The sequence below is a fragment of the Podarcis vaucheri genome, assembly GCF_965113315.1.
Source record: "Podarcis vaucheri genome assembly, chromosome: 1".
NCBI lineage: Eukaryota > Metazoa > Chordata > Lepidosauria > Squamata > Lacertidae > Podarcis > Podarcis vaucheri.
In genome coordinates, this window is record NC_138759.1 from 63,197,346 (window position 1) to 63,211,049 (window position 13,704).

At 40.7% G+C, this 13,704-nt stretch overlaps 1 protein-coding gene across 1 annotated transcript in view; it reads left to right on the forward strand.

Annotated features, from left to right (window-relative positions):
• Positions 1-13,504, forward strand: part of SLC17A6 (solute carrier family 17 member 6) — a 45,362-nt gene extending 31,858 nt beyond the window's left edge. The window contains exons 6-12 of the mRNA XM_082199467.1: positions 474-560; positions 4,321-4,463; positions 4,984-5,133; positions 7,574-7,706; positions 9,622-9,732; positions 9,932-10,059; positions 11,083-13,504. Of these exons, the coding sequence (XP_082055593.1) occupies positions 474-560; positions 4,321-4,463; positions 4,984-5,133; positions 7,574-7,706; positions 9,622-9,732; positions 9,932-10,059; positions 11,083-11,427 (1,097 nt within the window). The 3' untranslated portion in view covers positions 11,428-13,504. The remainder of the gene's footprint in view (positions 1-473; positions 561-4,320; positions 4,464-4,983; positions 5,134-7,573; positions 7,707-9,621; positions 9,733-9,931; positions 10,060-11,082) is intronic.
• The last annotated feature ends 200 nt before the right edge of the window (positions 13,505-13,704 follow it).

Consider the following 13,704-nt stretch of genomic DNA (forward strand, 5'->3'; position numbering starts at 1 on the left):
TCACATAACAAATGGCAGGTGCACCGGAAAGGAGTATTTTTAAGGCATTTAAATTGGCATTGAATCAAGCATCTGATTCGTGGCTAATGTGTTTAGGTGTCCATTTTATCACATCTGATATATGACACCACCTCAAAAAAGCCAAATGGATCAAAAATAAGACTCAAAGATAATCGTGGAAGTTGACTGTTTCATTATTTTAGTATTGTGGGATGAACTAGCCATGTGATGATGTTGGCCAAATAAAAATGGTAATGTTGTCCATTTGGTCTACTTCACTTGATCATTTTGTCCAGAAAACATCAATGGAAGCTTTTCTTCAGAAGCCTGCATAAACAAAGATGTCTTTCTACTTTGAACTGGTAGAAACTGAACATTTGACAGCCAGAAACATGGCTTCTTATGAATATTCATTTCTGACCTGTCTCCTCAGTAAGCATTTCCATTTTGTTAATTGCTGTCTTCTTTTCCAGGTTCTTATGCAGGTGCAGTAATTGCAATGCCACTGGCTGGGATTTTAGTGCAATATACTGGATGGTCTTCTGTGTTCTATGTGTATGGTATGATATTCTCTGTTCACCTTGCTTTCTATGCCACTTTACAATATGCTACTTAAAACCCAACAAAACATGATAATTAAAAGATATAGATGCTAATATTCAATAGAATAATAAAACAACTTTGAAAGAGCAGATATATCAAAACTGCCACCCAAAGGGAAGATATTCTGGAATGTGCTAGTGTAGAGATAGGGAACCTGTGACTCCAGAACTTCCTGGACTGCAACTCCCGTCAACCCTAAACTGTTGACTACAGAGGCTGGGGTTGGCAGGAGTTGGAGCACAATAACATCTAGAGAGCCACAGGTTTTCCATCCCTGCCCTAATGGTTGTGTAGAGTTAAGTAAGGGAGGGTTATACACATGCACACACACCAACCTCCATGCAAGTATAGAAAATGCCTTGGGCTCACCCTTACAGTCCAAAGGTCTTTCATTGCTGATCTCAGTGATTGTTGGGCAAGAGAGAGATGCTTCCTAAGGTCGTCTGGTTATGTAATGCTGTAAAGCAGGGGTGCCCAAACTTTTTTCAAAGGGGGTCGGATTTGATGAAGTGAACATGCATGAGGGCTGACCAAAGTTGTTGAGCTTTCTTTAGGATTGCAGTTGTTAGGATTTTACCCCAGGACATATACTGCCACAGGGGCTGGATTAAATTGACCAGCAGGCCAGATTAGGCCCTTGAAATGGACTTTGGACATGCCTGCTGTAAAGGTTCAAATCAACATCTTAAAACTGTTCCTGATGTGTCATTTATGCAGGATTGCTATTATATGTTCCCAGTTTTCTCCATCAAAGTTAAGATGGGCAGCCACTGTCTCTACTACCTGTATCTTTGGAATGCTCTACAGTATATACTATGCAAGCATTATAGTTACAAGAAGGAGATTGTAAAATCCTATCTCTTCAGTTGGTGGTAGCCAATTAAATTCTTCTCAACATAGACTCATTGACATTAATAAGCCAAATTATTCTGAGTATGGCTAATACTGGTCCATGGTCATTGGATCAGACAGAGTTGGTAAAATATCCCTTTAGTTACTGAAGCCATTCAACATCATACCCAGACGTTGGATTTAGTTCCTTAATGAAGTAGAAACACCATCACAGTATATATCTGGCCAAATTTTGGTGGAGATATGGTCTATGTGAAATGCTTGAGCCCTTTGAAACAACTCAGTATGCCATTATCCTTTGTCACGCAAAGCATTCTGAATTTGGGGGGAATGAAAGCCATTATTTCTGTGGATATGTAAGAATAGAAAGCTTTAGGACCACTGAATATGGAATTTCGTTCAGAATATGGCTCCCTTCCTCCATCTATAATCTTGGTCTGCATGCAGCTATGTTGAAAAAAAGTGGGGGTGGGAATGCTCTGAGAGGATTTTAAGGGAATAGAATTCAAAATGTTATTTTGAGCAGAGCAAAAATAGGTCACATGAAGATGCTTTATAATTCCCGGAGCAGCAGAAATCTTCAAACTGCCAAATTAGGCCTTAAATGAGAGCTGTGACTCAGTCACATTGCACTTACCTCAGTGCAAAAGTGGAGAAACTGAATTAAAGTCCATGAACTAGATTGTCAGCTAAAATAAAGCTATATTGAATTGATTTAATTACAGTGGGCAGTGTAGAAAGGTCTCAGTTAGTGACTGAGTGGAATACGGAAAAGGTCCTTTTTGGAATGTCCTTTTTATTGTCTCTGCAAAGCAGGTTTTCAACAGATTAGCTGCACAATTTCAGTACTATTTCTCCTAGCATTTTCACTCCTCCACCCCAATATCTTTAACAGTTGCATACAGGTACAAATGAATTAGACACCATTTCCCACAGTTGAATTTTTGCCTGCTGTGCAGCTCTTAGGGTGGAAATGAGGCCGGGGCAGAAGGTGTGGAATTGCTCCTTAGAAATATGTGCGAAATTGGCTTGTGCCATGGAATTATTTGAAATGGCACAAAGCTGTGCAGATTTGCACAAGACAGTCACACCTACAAGGCTGAAAACATAAGAACCTAAGAAGTGTAGTGCAAGATCAGGCCCAAGGCCTACATGCATTCTGTTTATTTAAAAGCATTTATAAGCCATTTATCAGGGACTCGGGTGGTGCTGTGGTGTGGTCTAACCCACTGAGCCTCTTCGGACTGCCGATCAGAAGGTCGGTGGTTCGAATCCCCATGATGCGGTGAGCTCCTGTTGCTTGGTCCCAGCTCCTGCCAACCTAGTAGATCGAAAGCACGCCAAAAAGTACAAGTAGATAAATAGGCTGGAAGGTAAACAGCGTTTCTGTGCGCTGCTCATGTTCCGTTGCGCCAGAAGCAGCTTAGTCATGCTGGCCACATGACCCGGAAAAACTGTCTGCGGACAAACGCCGGTTCCCTCGGCCTGTAAAGCGAGATGAGTGCCGCAATCTCAGAGTTGTCTGCGACTGGGGCCCTTTACCTTTACCTTAATAAGCTATTTAATATTTTAAAAAAATATTAAAGTGATGTACAATACAGAAAACAAACAATGTCATTTAAACAGAAATGCAGAAGGTAATATAAAAGCATATACAAACAAATAAAACAAGAATTCAGACACATAAAACAGGATCCAGTCTTATGGATCAGGGAAAGGCTGGCCAGAAAGATAAGTCTTTACAAGACATCTGAAGCAGCTGCTGGTTTCTGCTTCACACATGAGAAGGTATGGGAGACGCCTCTAGAAATAAGGCACAGAAGCAGGACATGAGGGAAATAGCTCTTCTCTTGCTGTAGCAGTTGTTATTCAGAGGCAGGCTGATATTCTACGAGACGGCTTTATTGTTTTGGTGAAAATCTGCAGAGTAGCTTTAAAATGAGGGGCTTCCAAAAATGTTTACAAACTTAACAACTGAGTTGCCTTGCTTCAATATCCAAAGAAAATGGTCGCTCTGTAGATGGGTTTTGGAGACAGCAGTCAATATGCTTCATAGCTCTATTTTAATTATTTTTTAAAACATTTAAAAAAAATCTAAATGTACACTGCAGTTAATAATAGGGGGGAAATGTAGGCTATTCGCACTGCACTAATTAACACTGCTCATTTTGCATACCACCTCTTCAATGGCACAGAATAAAACCCCAACATGTTGTCTGGGACTTGTCGCTGGAAGAAGATGCCAAGTGCACCTGTTTGAATCTTGCTCTGAGGAGAAATTAGCACAAAACTGTGTGATTGTGTCAGACAGAGTGCCACAACTCTGCAGAGACGGGGTGAATATTTTTAGTATAGTAAAACCCTTTAAGGTTACAATAAAGGGAATGCTTCTTTTGTAGCCAAATAGAACGAGGACAGCAAAATGTTCCAGTGTCTTTCAGAACATGCGTTTCTGTAGAATCTACCATGGCCTAGATACTCTCATCTCCCCATTCACAGCCCAGCTGCCTGTAGAGATGGAATGGAGGGCCTCTAGGCAGGCCTTTTCAGACTATCAGAGTCAGGCAGAAGCAAATCAGTTTATGCAATGATGCTCTCACATGATCCAAGCAGGATTGTGAATCTGCTGGGCCCTGCATGCTCCTGTGGACAATTATAGAAACATCTTTTGTGACTCTTCCAAGAGAACCTAATTATGTTGTCAATCTTATTAAGGAGCCAGAACTCAAATATATAAATATATACATAAAGATATAGAGCTAAATAGACTGCCAAATTGCAGGCAGGTACATTTTTGCTGCTTGGGTGATATTGTTCAGAATGCTATTATTTACATTCATTTTTTCCCCTTTATATGTTATGCAGGTAGTTTTGGCATGGTCTGGTACATGTTTTGGCTTTTGGTCTCATACGAGAGCCCTGCAACGCATCCCACAATTACAGATGAAGAGCGCAGATACATAGAAGAGAGTATTGGAGAGAGTGCCAATCTTTTAGGAGCAATGGAAGTAAGGGCTCTGCTATCATGTATGTTTCTACCCTGACATTCGGAGATAATGTGCTTCTAGCTTAGGCTGATGTTGAATTTTAAAGGAATGTTGTAGCCAACACACACAGATGCAGCTCTGGAGTGATGCCCATTTTCTTAGTCCATTTTCACGTTGAAAGAGGTGGAATTAAACATGGTATTTGGGAATCCCACACTGCTCAGTGTGAGAGAGGAATGTCAGTGCAGTAATAATAAAACTCTGCAATCCAGAATGTTATTTTATTATCACAACAAGTGAAATAAAAAAGAACAAGGATTTGTGAACATATTTGAGATATGGATTTTAAGCATTTATGCATGACTCTGTGTTCCTGCTGCTAATCTCTGCTAATCTTCCAAATATGTATGGACTTCCTGCTTGTTTTTACATGAGCAAGTACTGTGTAGCAACACAAATGTGTGTGTGTGCATAGTCAGACCAGTTAGCAGACTCGAAATGTGAGATTACATCCATGAAAATACCCTGCTTTCCCCCCCAGAAATTCAAGACTCCATGGAGAAAATTTTTTACTTCTATGCCTGTCTATGCAATCATTGTTGCAAACTTCTGTAGAAGCTGGACTTTTTACCTACTGCTCATTAGTCAGCCTGCTTACTTTGAAGAGGTGTTTGGATTTGAAATAAGCAAGGTATGGTATTATTATTGATTGGTTGTATAACTTCACACAGGGGTGTTTCCAGCTCCCAGCTGCCTGGTGAAGGTGGAAGTTGTTTGTGAATTAACAGGGAGACACTTTCTTACCCAGCTTCAGTGGAGTCTATGGAACACCTTTCAAAGTGGTACCAGAATGAATGGAGATCATACAGCCTAAATGCTGCTTTGCAGAACAAAAATGTTCCTTATCCCCACCCCCAAAGATAGCCCCTCGTAACTCTGAATATGTGTTTTCCTAATTTAGCTTAAAATATAAGATTCTCAGTGCTGCCTATGTGTGTGCCCCAAAGATGAGAAATGGTTAGAAATGCCTTAAGATGATCTGTTGAGCAAAACGCCACGTTCTTTTAATTGTTCAAAGCAGCGAGCAAATAACTCCAATTTCACCTTCACATACTGTATTGGCCTGAATATAAGCCTCACTTTCCCCGCAATTCCAACTGTGAAAACTTAAAGTGTGACGTATATTCATGACCTTACGGTATGCAGCCAGGAGCGCAGGGCAAACAGTGCCAGGAGCGTGGCAAAGTGGTGCCCGCTCTGCACATAGTCCCTGTCCTCTCCCCCAAGACTGGGAAGGGAGAGAGCAATGATGGGGAAAGGCTGTTGGAAATGCAGCATGCACCCCCCACCTCCCAATATGTAGCCAGGAGCAGCGAGGAATGGAGTGGCTTATATTCAGGTATTTCCCCCCTTTTTTTCCTTTCCCCCCTCCAATTTTAAAGGTGTGGCTTATATTCAGGTGCGGCTTATAGTCAGGCCAATATGGTATGCACCTACCATGAATAAACTCAAGTGAAGATAGCAGCACAATATGCATATCACATTCATTATAGGAAGGATTAAATGCTTAGAATCTGTTAAAGAGGCAAATGCTCATATTATGACCTCTAGAAAGCCCTTATCAAAACAATTGCTATTTCCGGGACATGGCGGTGGGTATTTTTTTCTAATGTTCTAGAATCACAAGTTCAGTGACATGTCCTACCTTATGCTGCTTTCAGTCTGATGCAACAGTATTTCTTTATGCTCTTTATATTTTGTTTATTTTGTTTATTAATAGACAAAAATTAGAAGATAAATAAAAAATAGTTGCTGTTGCTGTAGCATAGCACAGTTTGAGTTCTAGTGCATTCCACATCTAGAAGAAATAGGAGCATAGAGCCTTCAGTATCTGCCTGTCTACATGCTATAATCACATCTTCCTTCTGGTAAGGGTGATCTGTTTCTCATCTTCCATTGACATCTTCCCTGGTGAAGGAAAGAAAACTGCATGGAAGAGGTGGATATCAACAATAAAAATAATACTGCTTTGAGATATATATTTTGCATTCCAGAGATGGAATTCTAGCATTCCAACAACTCTGTCAACAGACTGTCTTGTACTTGTATTAATTCAGCATTTTAAGCATCTGGATATCATCTTGTTAGTGACACAGGAAATGTCCATGAATGCTGACAAATCCAATTTAAACCCAAGAACAGAGCCACATTCTCTCAACATCAGACACATTGTTTCAGCACTCAGAAAGGGCTGCTTTTCCATTCACACCTGTGGTACAGATGGATGGACCAGCTGCATCTCAACTTGGAATGGACCCAAATATTTACCCTCCTCCTGAGAATTCTTCAGAAAGCTTGGGCTTTCCCCAAGAGTTCTCTGAAAACTCACAAAGACCTGGCCAAATCCAAATTTCTGTATCTGGGCTTCCTGATGTTCTAGCCTTCCTGCAGCTGGCTTTACTTCTCCCTCTTTTGCAAACTTACATTGTAAAATGGGGAAGGGGTGAAACTAGCTGCAGAGAGCTCCCCCCTCCATTTGCCTTCATCCAAGCCTCCTTTTCAAGAAACCCAACACCACCATTTCACATTGTTCCGTCTTTTCTCATGGCAGTATTTCAGATATTGGACTCTGGCTGAATTCAGCTGGTAGCAGTTTGGTTAGGCATGATTGCAGAAATCAGCACAAACTCAGATTTATGCTGCAATCACTACATGTTGGAATGTTCATGTTAACTGATCTTCAGGTGCTCATGAAAGGACTGACTAAGATCTTAACAAAAGTTAAGTACACAGTTCTGGTGGTAGCAAAATTCAGAACGGGTGAATTCTAGTTCCCAACTTTAGCTGCTATAGGAAGCTTAAAGAGGCTAATATATTCTCTATATTCACTGTCATTAAGATATTTACAGGAGGAAATAAAAGTTATTTATGGGCTGTTTGCAGATTTAACTCCTTGACTCAGAAACCCAAATGCCTCCCCCCACACCCCATGCTGGTGACATTCTTCTTCAAAGAGATATTCTCTTTAAAAGTTTTCTTGTGCTTACAGAGAAATGCTGCTGATTTTTTCCTCCCACATAATGCCCAATCAATACATTTGATTAGAACTCTGCTTGTTATTCTAACCTTAGGTGGGGATGTTATCCGCTGTGCCACATTTAGTGATGACTATTATCGTGCCTATTGGGGGACAAATTGCAGACTTTCTGAGAAGCAGACAAATTCTTTCAACCACTACTGTCAGGAAGATAATGAACTGTGGAGGTAAGTCATTACACCTTATTAAAAGGCTTTGAGCACAGTATAGTGAATAATACCCAGTTGGCAGCACTTTCACAGCCACACAGCTTTCATTGCAGTTACTTTGATAAAGCTACATGATTAAAATGTTTATAATGTGCTGATTCATGTATGATCATGTAACAGAACAGACATGTGCACTCCCCTTCATGAAGCACATGAGGCAGTTCTCACACTTCCTAAGTGCAGAGGACCATATAACACTGGTCCTGAAAGACCTACATTGGCTCCCAGTACATTTCCAAGCACAATTCAAAGTGTTGGTGTTGACCTTTAAGGCCCTGAATGGCCTTGGTCCAGTATACCTGAAGGAGCATCTCCACTCCCATTGTTCAGCCCGGACGCTGAGGTCCAGCGCCGAGGGCCCTCTGGCAGTTCCCTCACTGCGAGAAGCGAAGCTACAGGGAACCAGGCAGAGGGACTTCTCGGTAGTGGTGCCCCCCCCCCGTGAACACCCTCCCATCAGATGTCAAAGAAATAAACAACTATATACATTTAGAAGACATCTGAAGGCAGCCCTGTTTAGGGAAATTTTTAATGAATGATGTTTTAATGTATTTTTAATATTTTGTTGGAAGCCGCCCAGAGTGGCTGGGGAAAGCCAGCCAGGTGGGCGGGGTAGAAATGATAAATGATGATGATGATGATGATGATGATGATGAAATACGTTTGCATCAGTCTGGCCCAGTGCTATATTTCTAGAAAAAGAGGTGCCAGAATTCACTATGAACACCTCCCTCTTTCTCTTAGAATGGCAATGCTGCCCACCTGAGAGGTACTGGACCTCAGTTCCTGTGAGTTCTCCCTGAAAAAAAGCCCCAGTCTGGCCTGTATGCATATATTGTTATGCGGACTCATGTCATACACTGTCCATCTCTTTGAATGCTGGAAGGGAGGGGTGCACCTGTTTCTACACCACGCAAAGAAAACTGACAGAAGGATTTTATGAATTAGCTCTGAGCTATGTAGTTCTGTAGACCAGTGATTTTCAAAGTGGGTGGTAATGCCCTCTGGGGTGGTGTGTGAGGGGGTGCTATGAGACAGGGAGGGCTGGAGGTGTAAATGACTATTAGACGTTGAAAAGTTGATATCGCTGAATTGAGTTTATCAATTTTGTTGAATTAATGAACCTAAATAGTTTTAATTGGATTTTGAATAAATGTGCAATTAGTAGTTTCTGTTCTGAATTCTATTGTGTTATTATCCTCCATAGTGGATCATGCAAACAGCTATTCTGAATAATCCTTTTTATGGGGTAGGGGGAACCTCCCCCACATCACTGTTCCAGGACAGTCCACTCTGCTATACTGAGAAATTCCTCATCTTGCCAATAGCTCTAAGTCTGGATACATGGGTCTTGAGTTGCTGTACCTTCTCTTCCAGCAAGGCAGCCAACTTGCACTTGCTGCAGGTGTAGTTTTGCACATTCTCAGGCAGGAAGACAACCAGGTGCTTTAGGTCACTGCAGCAGCTTTCTCACAGTCTATGTCTCTCGGTCCTAAGTACACCCTGAGAAGAATAGAAGAAAAACACAACAAAACGTCAGACATTAAAAGATTCCCATTACAGGGCTGATGTTAGATATCTACAGAAGGTCGTATAACTGTTTATCTCTTAAGGATGATTTATTATTTGTAAACTCCCCTGCTAAATGCTCTCACAAACCCCCTGTTTACAAGCTCCCAGAGACTACCATCAGCTAAGCAGAACTAAGTAGATCTTTGTTAAATGTTTCATAGTAGTAGAATATGGAAACATTCCAGCTTAAAGCTTACAGTTAAGGAGAAGCACACTGAAATGCTGTCTGTCCACCAGCCTACTTCCTAGATTCCTCAGTACAATGTGTAGCATCAATGACTTTTTCTTTTAATTTCCCAAGGTTTTGGAATGGAAGCAACTCTTCTCTTGGTAGTTGGTTATTCGCATAGTAAAGGTGTGGCCATTTCCTTCTTAGTGCTTGCTGTGGGCTTCAGTGGATTTGCTATATCTGGTAAGCGAACTTCTCTCCCAGAAGAATACATTAAATAACAATGAACAAAAATGGGATCTAAAATCATTATGTAAATTGCAAGGTTTCCTGTGAATATGGTAAGGTTTTCAATAATGGATAAATATAAGCAAAACCTTATTCAGTGCAGTGTCTTCTCTGTTGATGAGGGTTTTCCCCCCCTTTGGCCTTCATTTTACAGGATTCAATGTTAACCACTTAGATATCGCACCAAGATATGCCAGTATCTTAATGGGGATTTCAAATGGAGTCGGGACATTGTCTGGCATGGTGTGTCCTATAATTGTTGGAGCAATGACAAAGAACAAAGTAAGTTTCCAAAATAGTTTTTGTTAACTCTGCCTGAACCATTGAGGAAAGAAAGAACAGTCTCATGAGACTATATTGTCATTCTGTTGCACCAAAAAGTCAATTCATAGTAGTTTCCTCACCTCACAATGGTAAAGTGAGCCGATCCTGGAAAAATCATGGGAAACAGTGTAACATTGATTGGCTACACTTTTCACAACATAGCTGAAAGTGAAAACTCACCCAAACTGTGTGCTGTACCTTCTGTGAAAATCTCATATTTTAGGAAGATTGAATCTAGTGTTACAGGAGCATGCAATGGGCTGTAGATTCACAATCCTGTTGGGAGCACGTGGGACATGATTACATAAATTGATGCTCCTACAACTGCCTTCACCACCCTGGGGTCCTCCACATGTTGTTGGACTCCAGTTTCCATCACCAGTGACTATTGGCTATGGTGGCTGGGACTGATGGGAGATGGCGTCCAATAACATCTGGAGGGCTGCAGGTTCCTTATCATTGGGATTGTATATGGTGAAGGGCTGAGGCTCAGTTGTAGAGTATCTGGCATGTCCCAATCTCTGGATCCTTTGGCGTCTTGGGTTGCTGACGTTATGGAGATCTGCTGCTCTTCCCCCTGCTGTTCCTCAGGTTCCAGGTCTGGGCATGGCTGAATCCTTGAGATTTTGGAAAGCAATTGGCAGTCAGACTCAGGAATCACACAGTATAATATGGCTTCAGATGTTCATGAGTTGTAAGCAGAGCAGTATACAGCAGATATTCTCTACATACCATGCATATGCTGCTTTAACTACCTATGCAACTGAAGCCACTCCATAGGGCAGTAGTAGCTGACCTGTGACCCTCCAGATGTTGTAGGACTGCAACCTCTCATAAGCCTCCAGCAACATCTGGAGGGCCAAAGATGAGCCCCATTTGCTGCAGGATTTGTATCAACCACCCATGATTTCAATAAAGACTAATTCAGGACCAGAAGAGCCACACACAGCTATTCTGACACTCCAATCTTCTTCCTCACAGACACGCGAGGAGTGGCAGTATGTCTTCCTTATTGCTGCTTTGGTGCATTACGGGGGAGTCATTTTCTATGGCATATTTGCTTCAGGAGAGAAACAACCATGGGCAGACCCAGAACAGACAAGTGAAGAAAAATGTGGCTTCATTCATGAAGATGAACTTGATGAAGAAACGGGGGACATTACTCAGAATTATGTAAATTACGGTACCACTAAATCTTACGGTGCTACGACCCAATTGGCCCAGGTCAATGGCGGCTGGCCAAATGGTTGGGAGAAGAAAGAAGAATTTGTACAAGAAGAAGCACAAGACTCATATAGCTATAAGGAAAGAGAAGATTATTCATAACAGACCTATGTTGGATATATTTTGTAGTGTTCGTGATTTATTCATTGTGATTGTTTGCACACACACAAAATGTGGTATAATGTAAACACATATCAGGCAAGAAGATCTTACTGTAAAAATGAAAAAACAAAAACCCATTTAAGTGCAATCTGTATGAGTTTGTGACATCTCATCAGTTCCATTTGGGTGTCTCCATTCACTAGAGTTTTAAGGGTTATCTGGTCAAAACTACAAAGGAAACTAGGTACTTGCAGTAAAATGAGTGTTAAGCTCATAGCTAAGGATTAAAGCACAACTACCAACCAAGTCGGTACATCAACTCTTCTGTTTAGAAAGCCAAAACTACTTGATTTTTTAAAAATGCACTTACATATTTGTTACACTGTCTTGAAAGAGATCATAAAATTGATTGTGTGAATTTAACCACATGTTTACTTGGTACGATGTAGGAAATGTATGGTTGGTCTAAGACATGGATTTCTTAGAGAATAAGGCTTCTGTTTTAGATTATACAATAAAGCTCCAATCCAGTTCCCTTTCAAGAGAAGTGAATTGGGACTTTGTAGAACAATCTACTATATAATGTATATTTATTGTGATTAATATGCTGCAGGCTACTCTGTGATAAAGGAATTGTTTTTACTGAATGTTTAGGCACAAATGTTTTATTTCTCTTCTTTACAGACTCATGCAGTCTTTGTATGTGTCATGTTCTTCCTTACATGTACCAGCCAGTATAAAGTCACATGTAGTCTACTGTGCAGAATGTTAAATAACTGAAGCAAGGCAAAGGAGTATTTGGCATACTCATTGTCTGCAGGCTCATTAGAAAGAGAGAGCATAACCCAAACAGATCCAAAGAAAAAATGTACCACAGACAAGTAGCCCTAGAACAAATCGGATGTATTTCTTTTGAAGCCTGTTTTGAAATAAATGCAAGAAAGGGAGAAGAAATTAGCTATTTGTTTAATCCTGGATAGTTTTTCATATTTTCAGATGCTGTGCCACAATTATATAAATAAAGTCATAGTTTATTGAAGATGCTGTATAATTATAGAAAATAGTACTATTTTAAAGATTTCTGAATTTTAAGAAAAAATGTATTTGCCTTTCAAATAAATAGAACTATAATGGACCCTGAATATGAGCAACAATCTTCGTGGTGAGTCAAAAGTGGAACTGGGGTTGGGCTTAGGAAGAGTGTAACTTCTACTTTTGCAATGCTCAAGTGCAATTCAGATCCGTCGCAATCAATGGAAGGTTTGCCATTGGCTTCAGTGGACTGCGGGCTACAGGTCTTTGCCTTGATAGGAGAGCCTTGTGCAATTCAGGAGCTTCAGTGAGCACATTGAACTCCCACAGGCTTTCCAGAGGGGCAATTCAGAGCATGTGCATCTTTTTGTGCCCGAGGGATCTGACCTTGCTGAAGTGAATAGGGAAACCTGAGAAAGCGGGAGCTCTGTATGTGCTTCATGAACACAGAGTTCCAGATCAGGGCCTTGCATTATTATTTTTTAAAGCGTTATTCAGCAAGATTTGTAATGTAAGTGTACCAAGCAATAAGTGCCATGCACTATGAAGTGCATGCTCTTTTAATCTCTTTGTTACTGTGACTGCTGAGCTTGTAGGTCCTTCAGACAGTTGGGATAATAAATAAATAACTAAATAAAAGGCCAGACCAATCAACAATGGACTACATTAGAATGCCAGACCACTTACTGCTCTTACAAGTATCCATTTCCCAACTCCAATGAAACAACTATCATTGTATGTTTAAAAAAGCCATTCTGGGTTTTTTGATCTGCTCCTTGTATTGTGCTAGTATTTTAAGGCCCGCCCTGCTACTGCAATATACAACTTGAGGATTGTTCTTCTTCTTTTTATTATTATTATTAAACAAGAATAAAATAAAGTGAACCATACTTTGATCCGGAGGGGGGAAAATACCAATTATATATTTTGCTTTGTGCCTCAAAGTGATGTAAAATGTGGCCATAGCTTTTGCTGTGAAAAGATGTGGACTGTGTCACTTTTGTTGCTGCAAAAAGTGTTAATAAATGCTCTATTTATCCTTTTATATATAAAAGAAGCACCTGTGTGATTTCTTCTGGCATGACTTGTATGGACCAGCTTCTCTTACCTCTTTGCAATGAACAGCCTGGATGCTCGAGGTTTGCCATTATATCACTGGCCCACAGCTATTGGGCCCTAGGGGTAAAAGAACCCCTAACCGTTAGGTCCAGTCGCAGATGACTCTAGGGTTGTGGCGCTCATCTC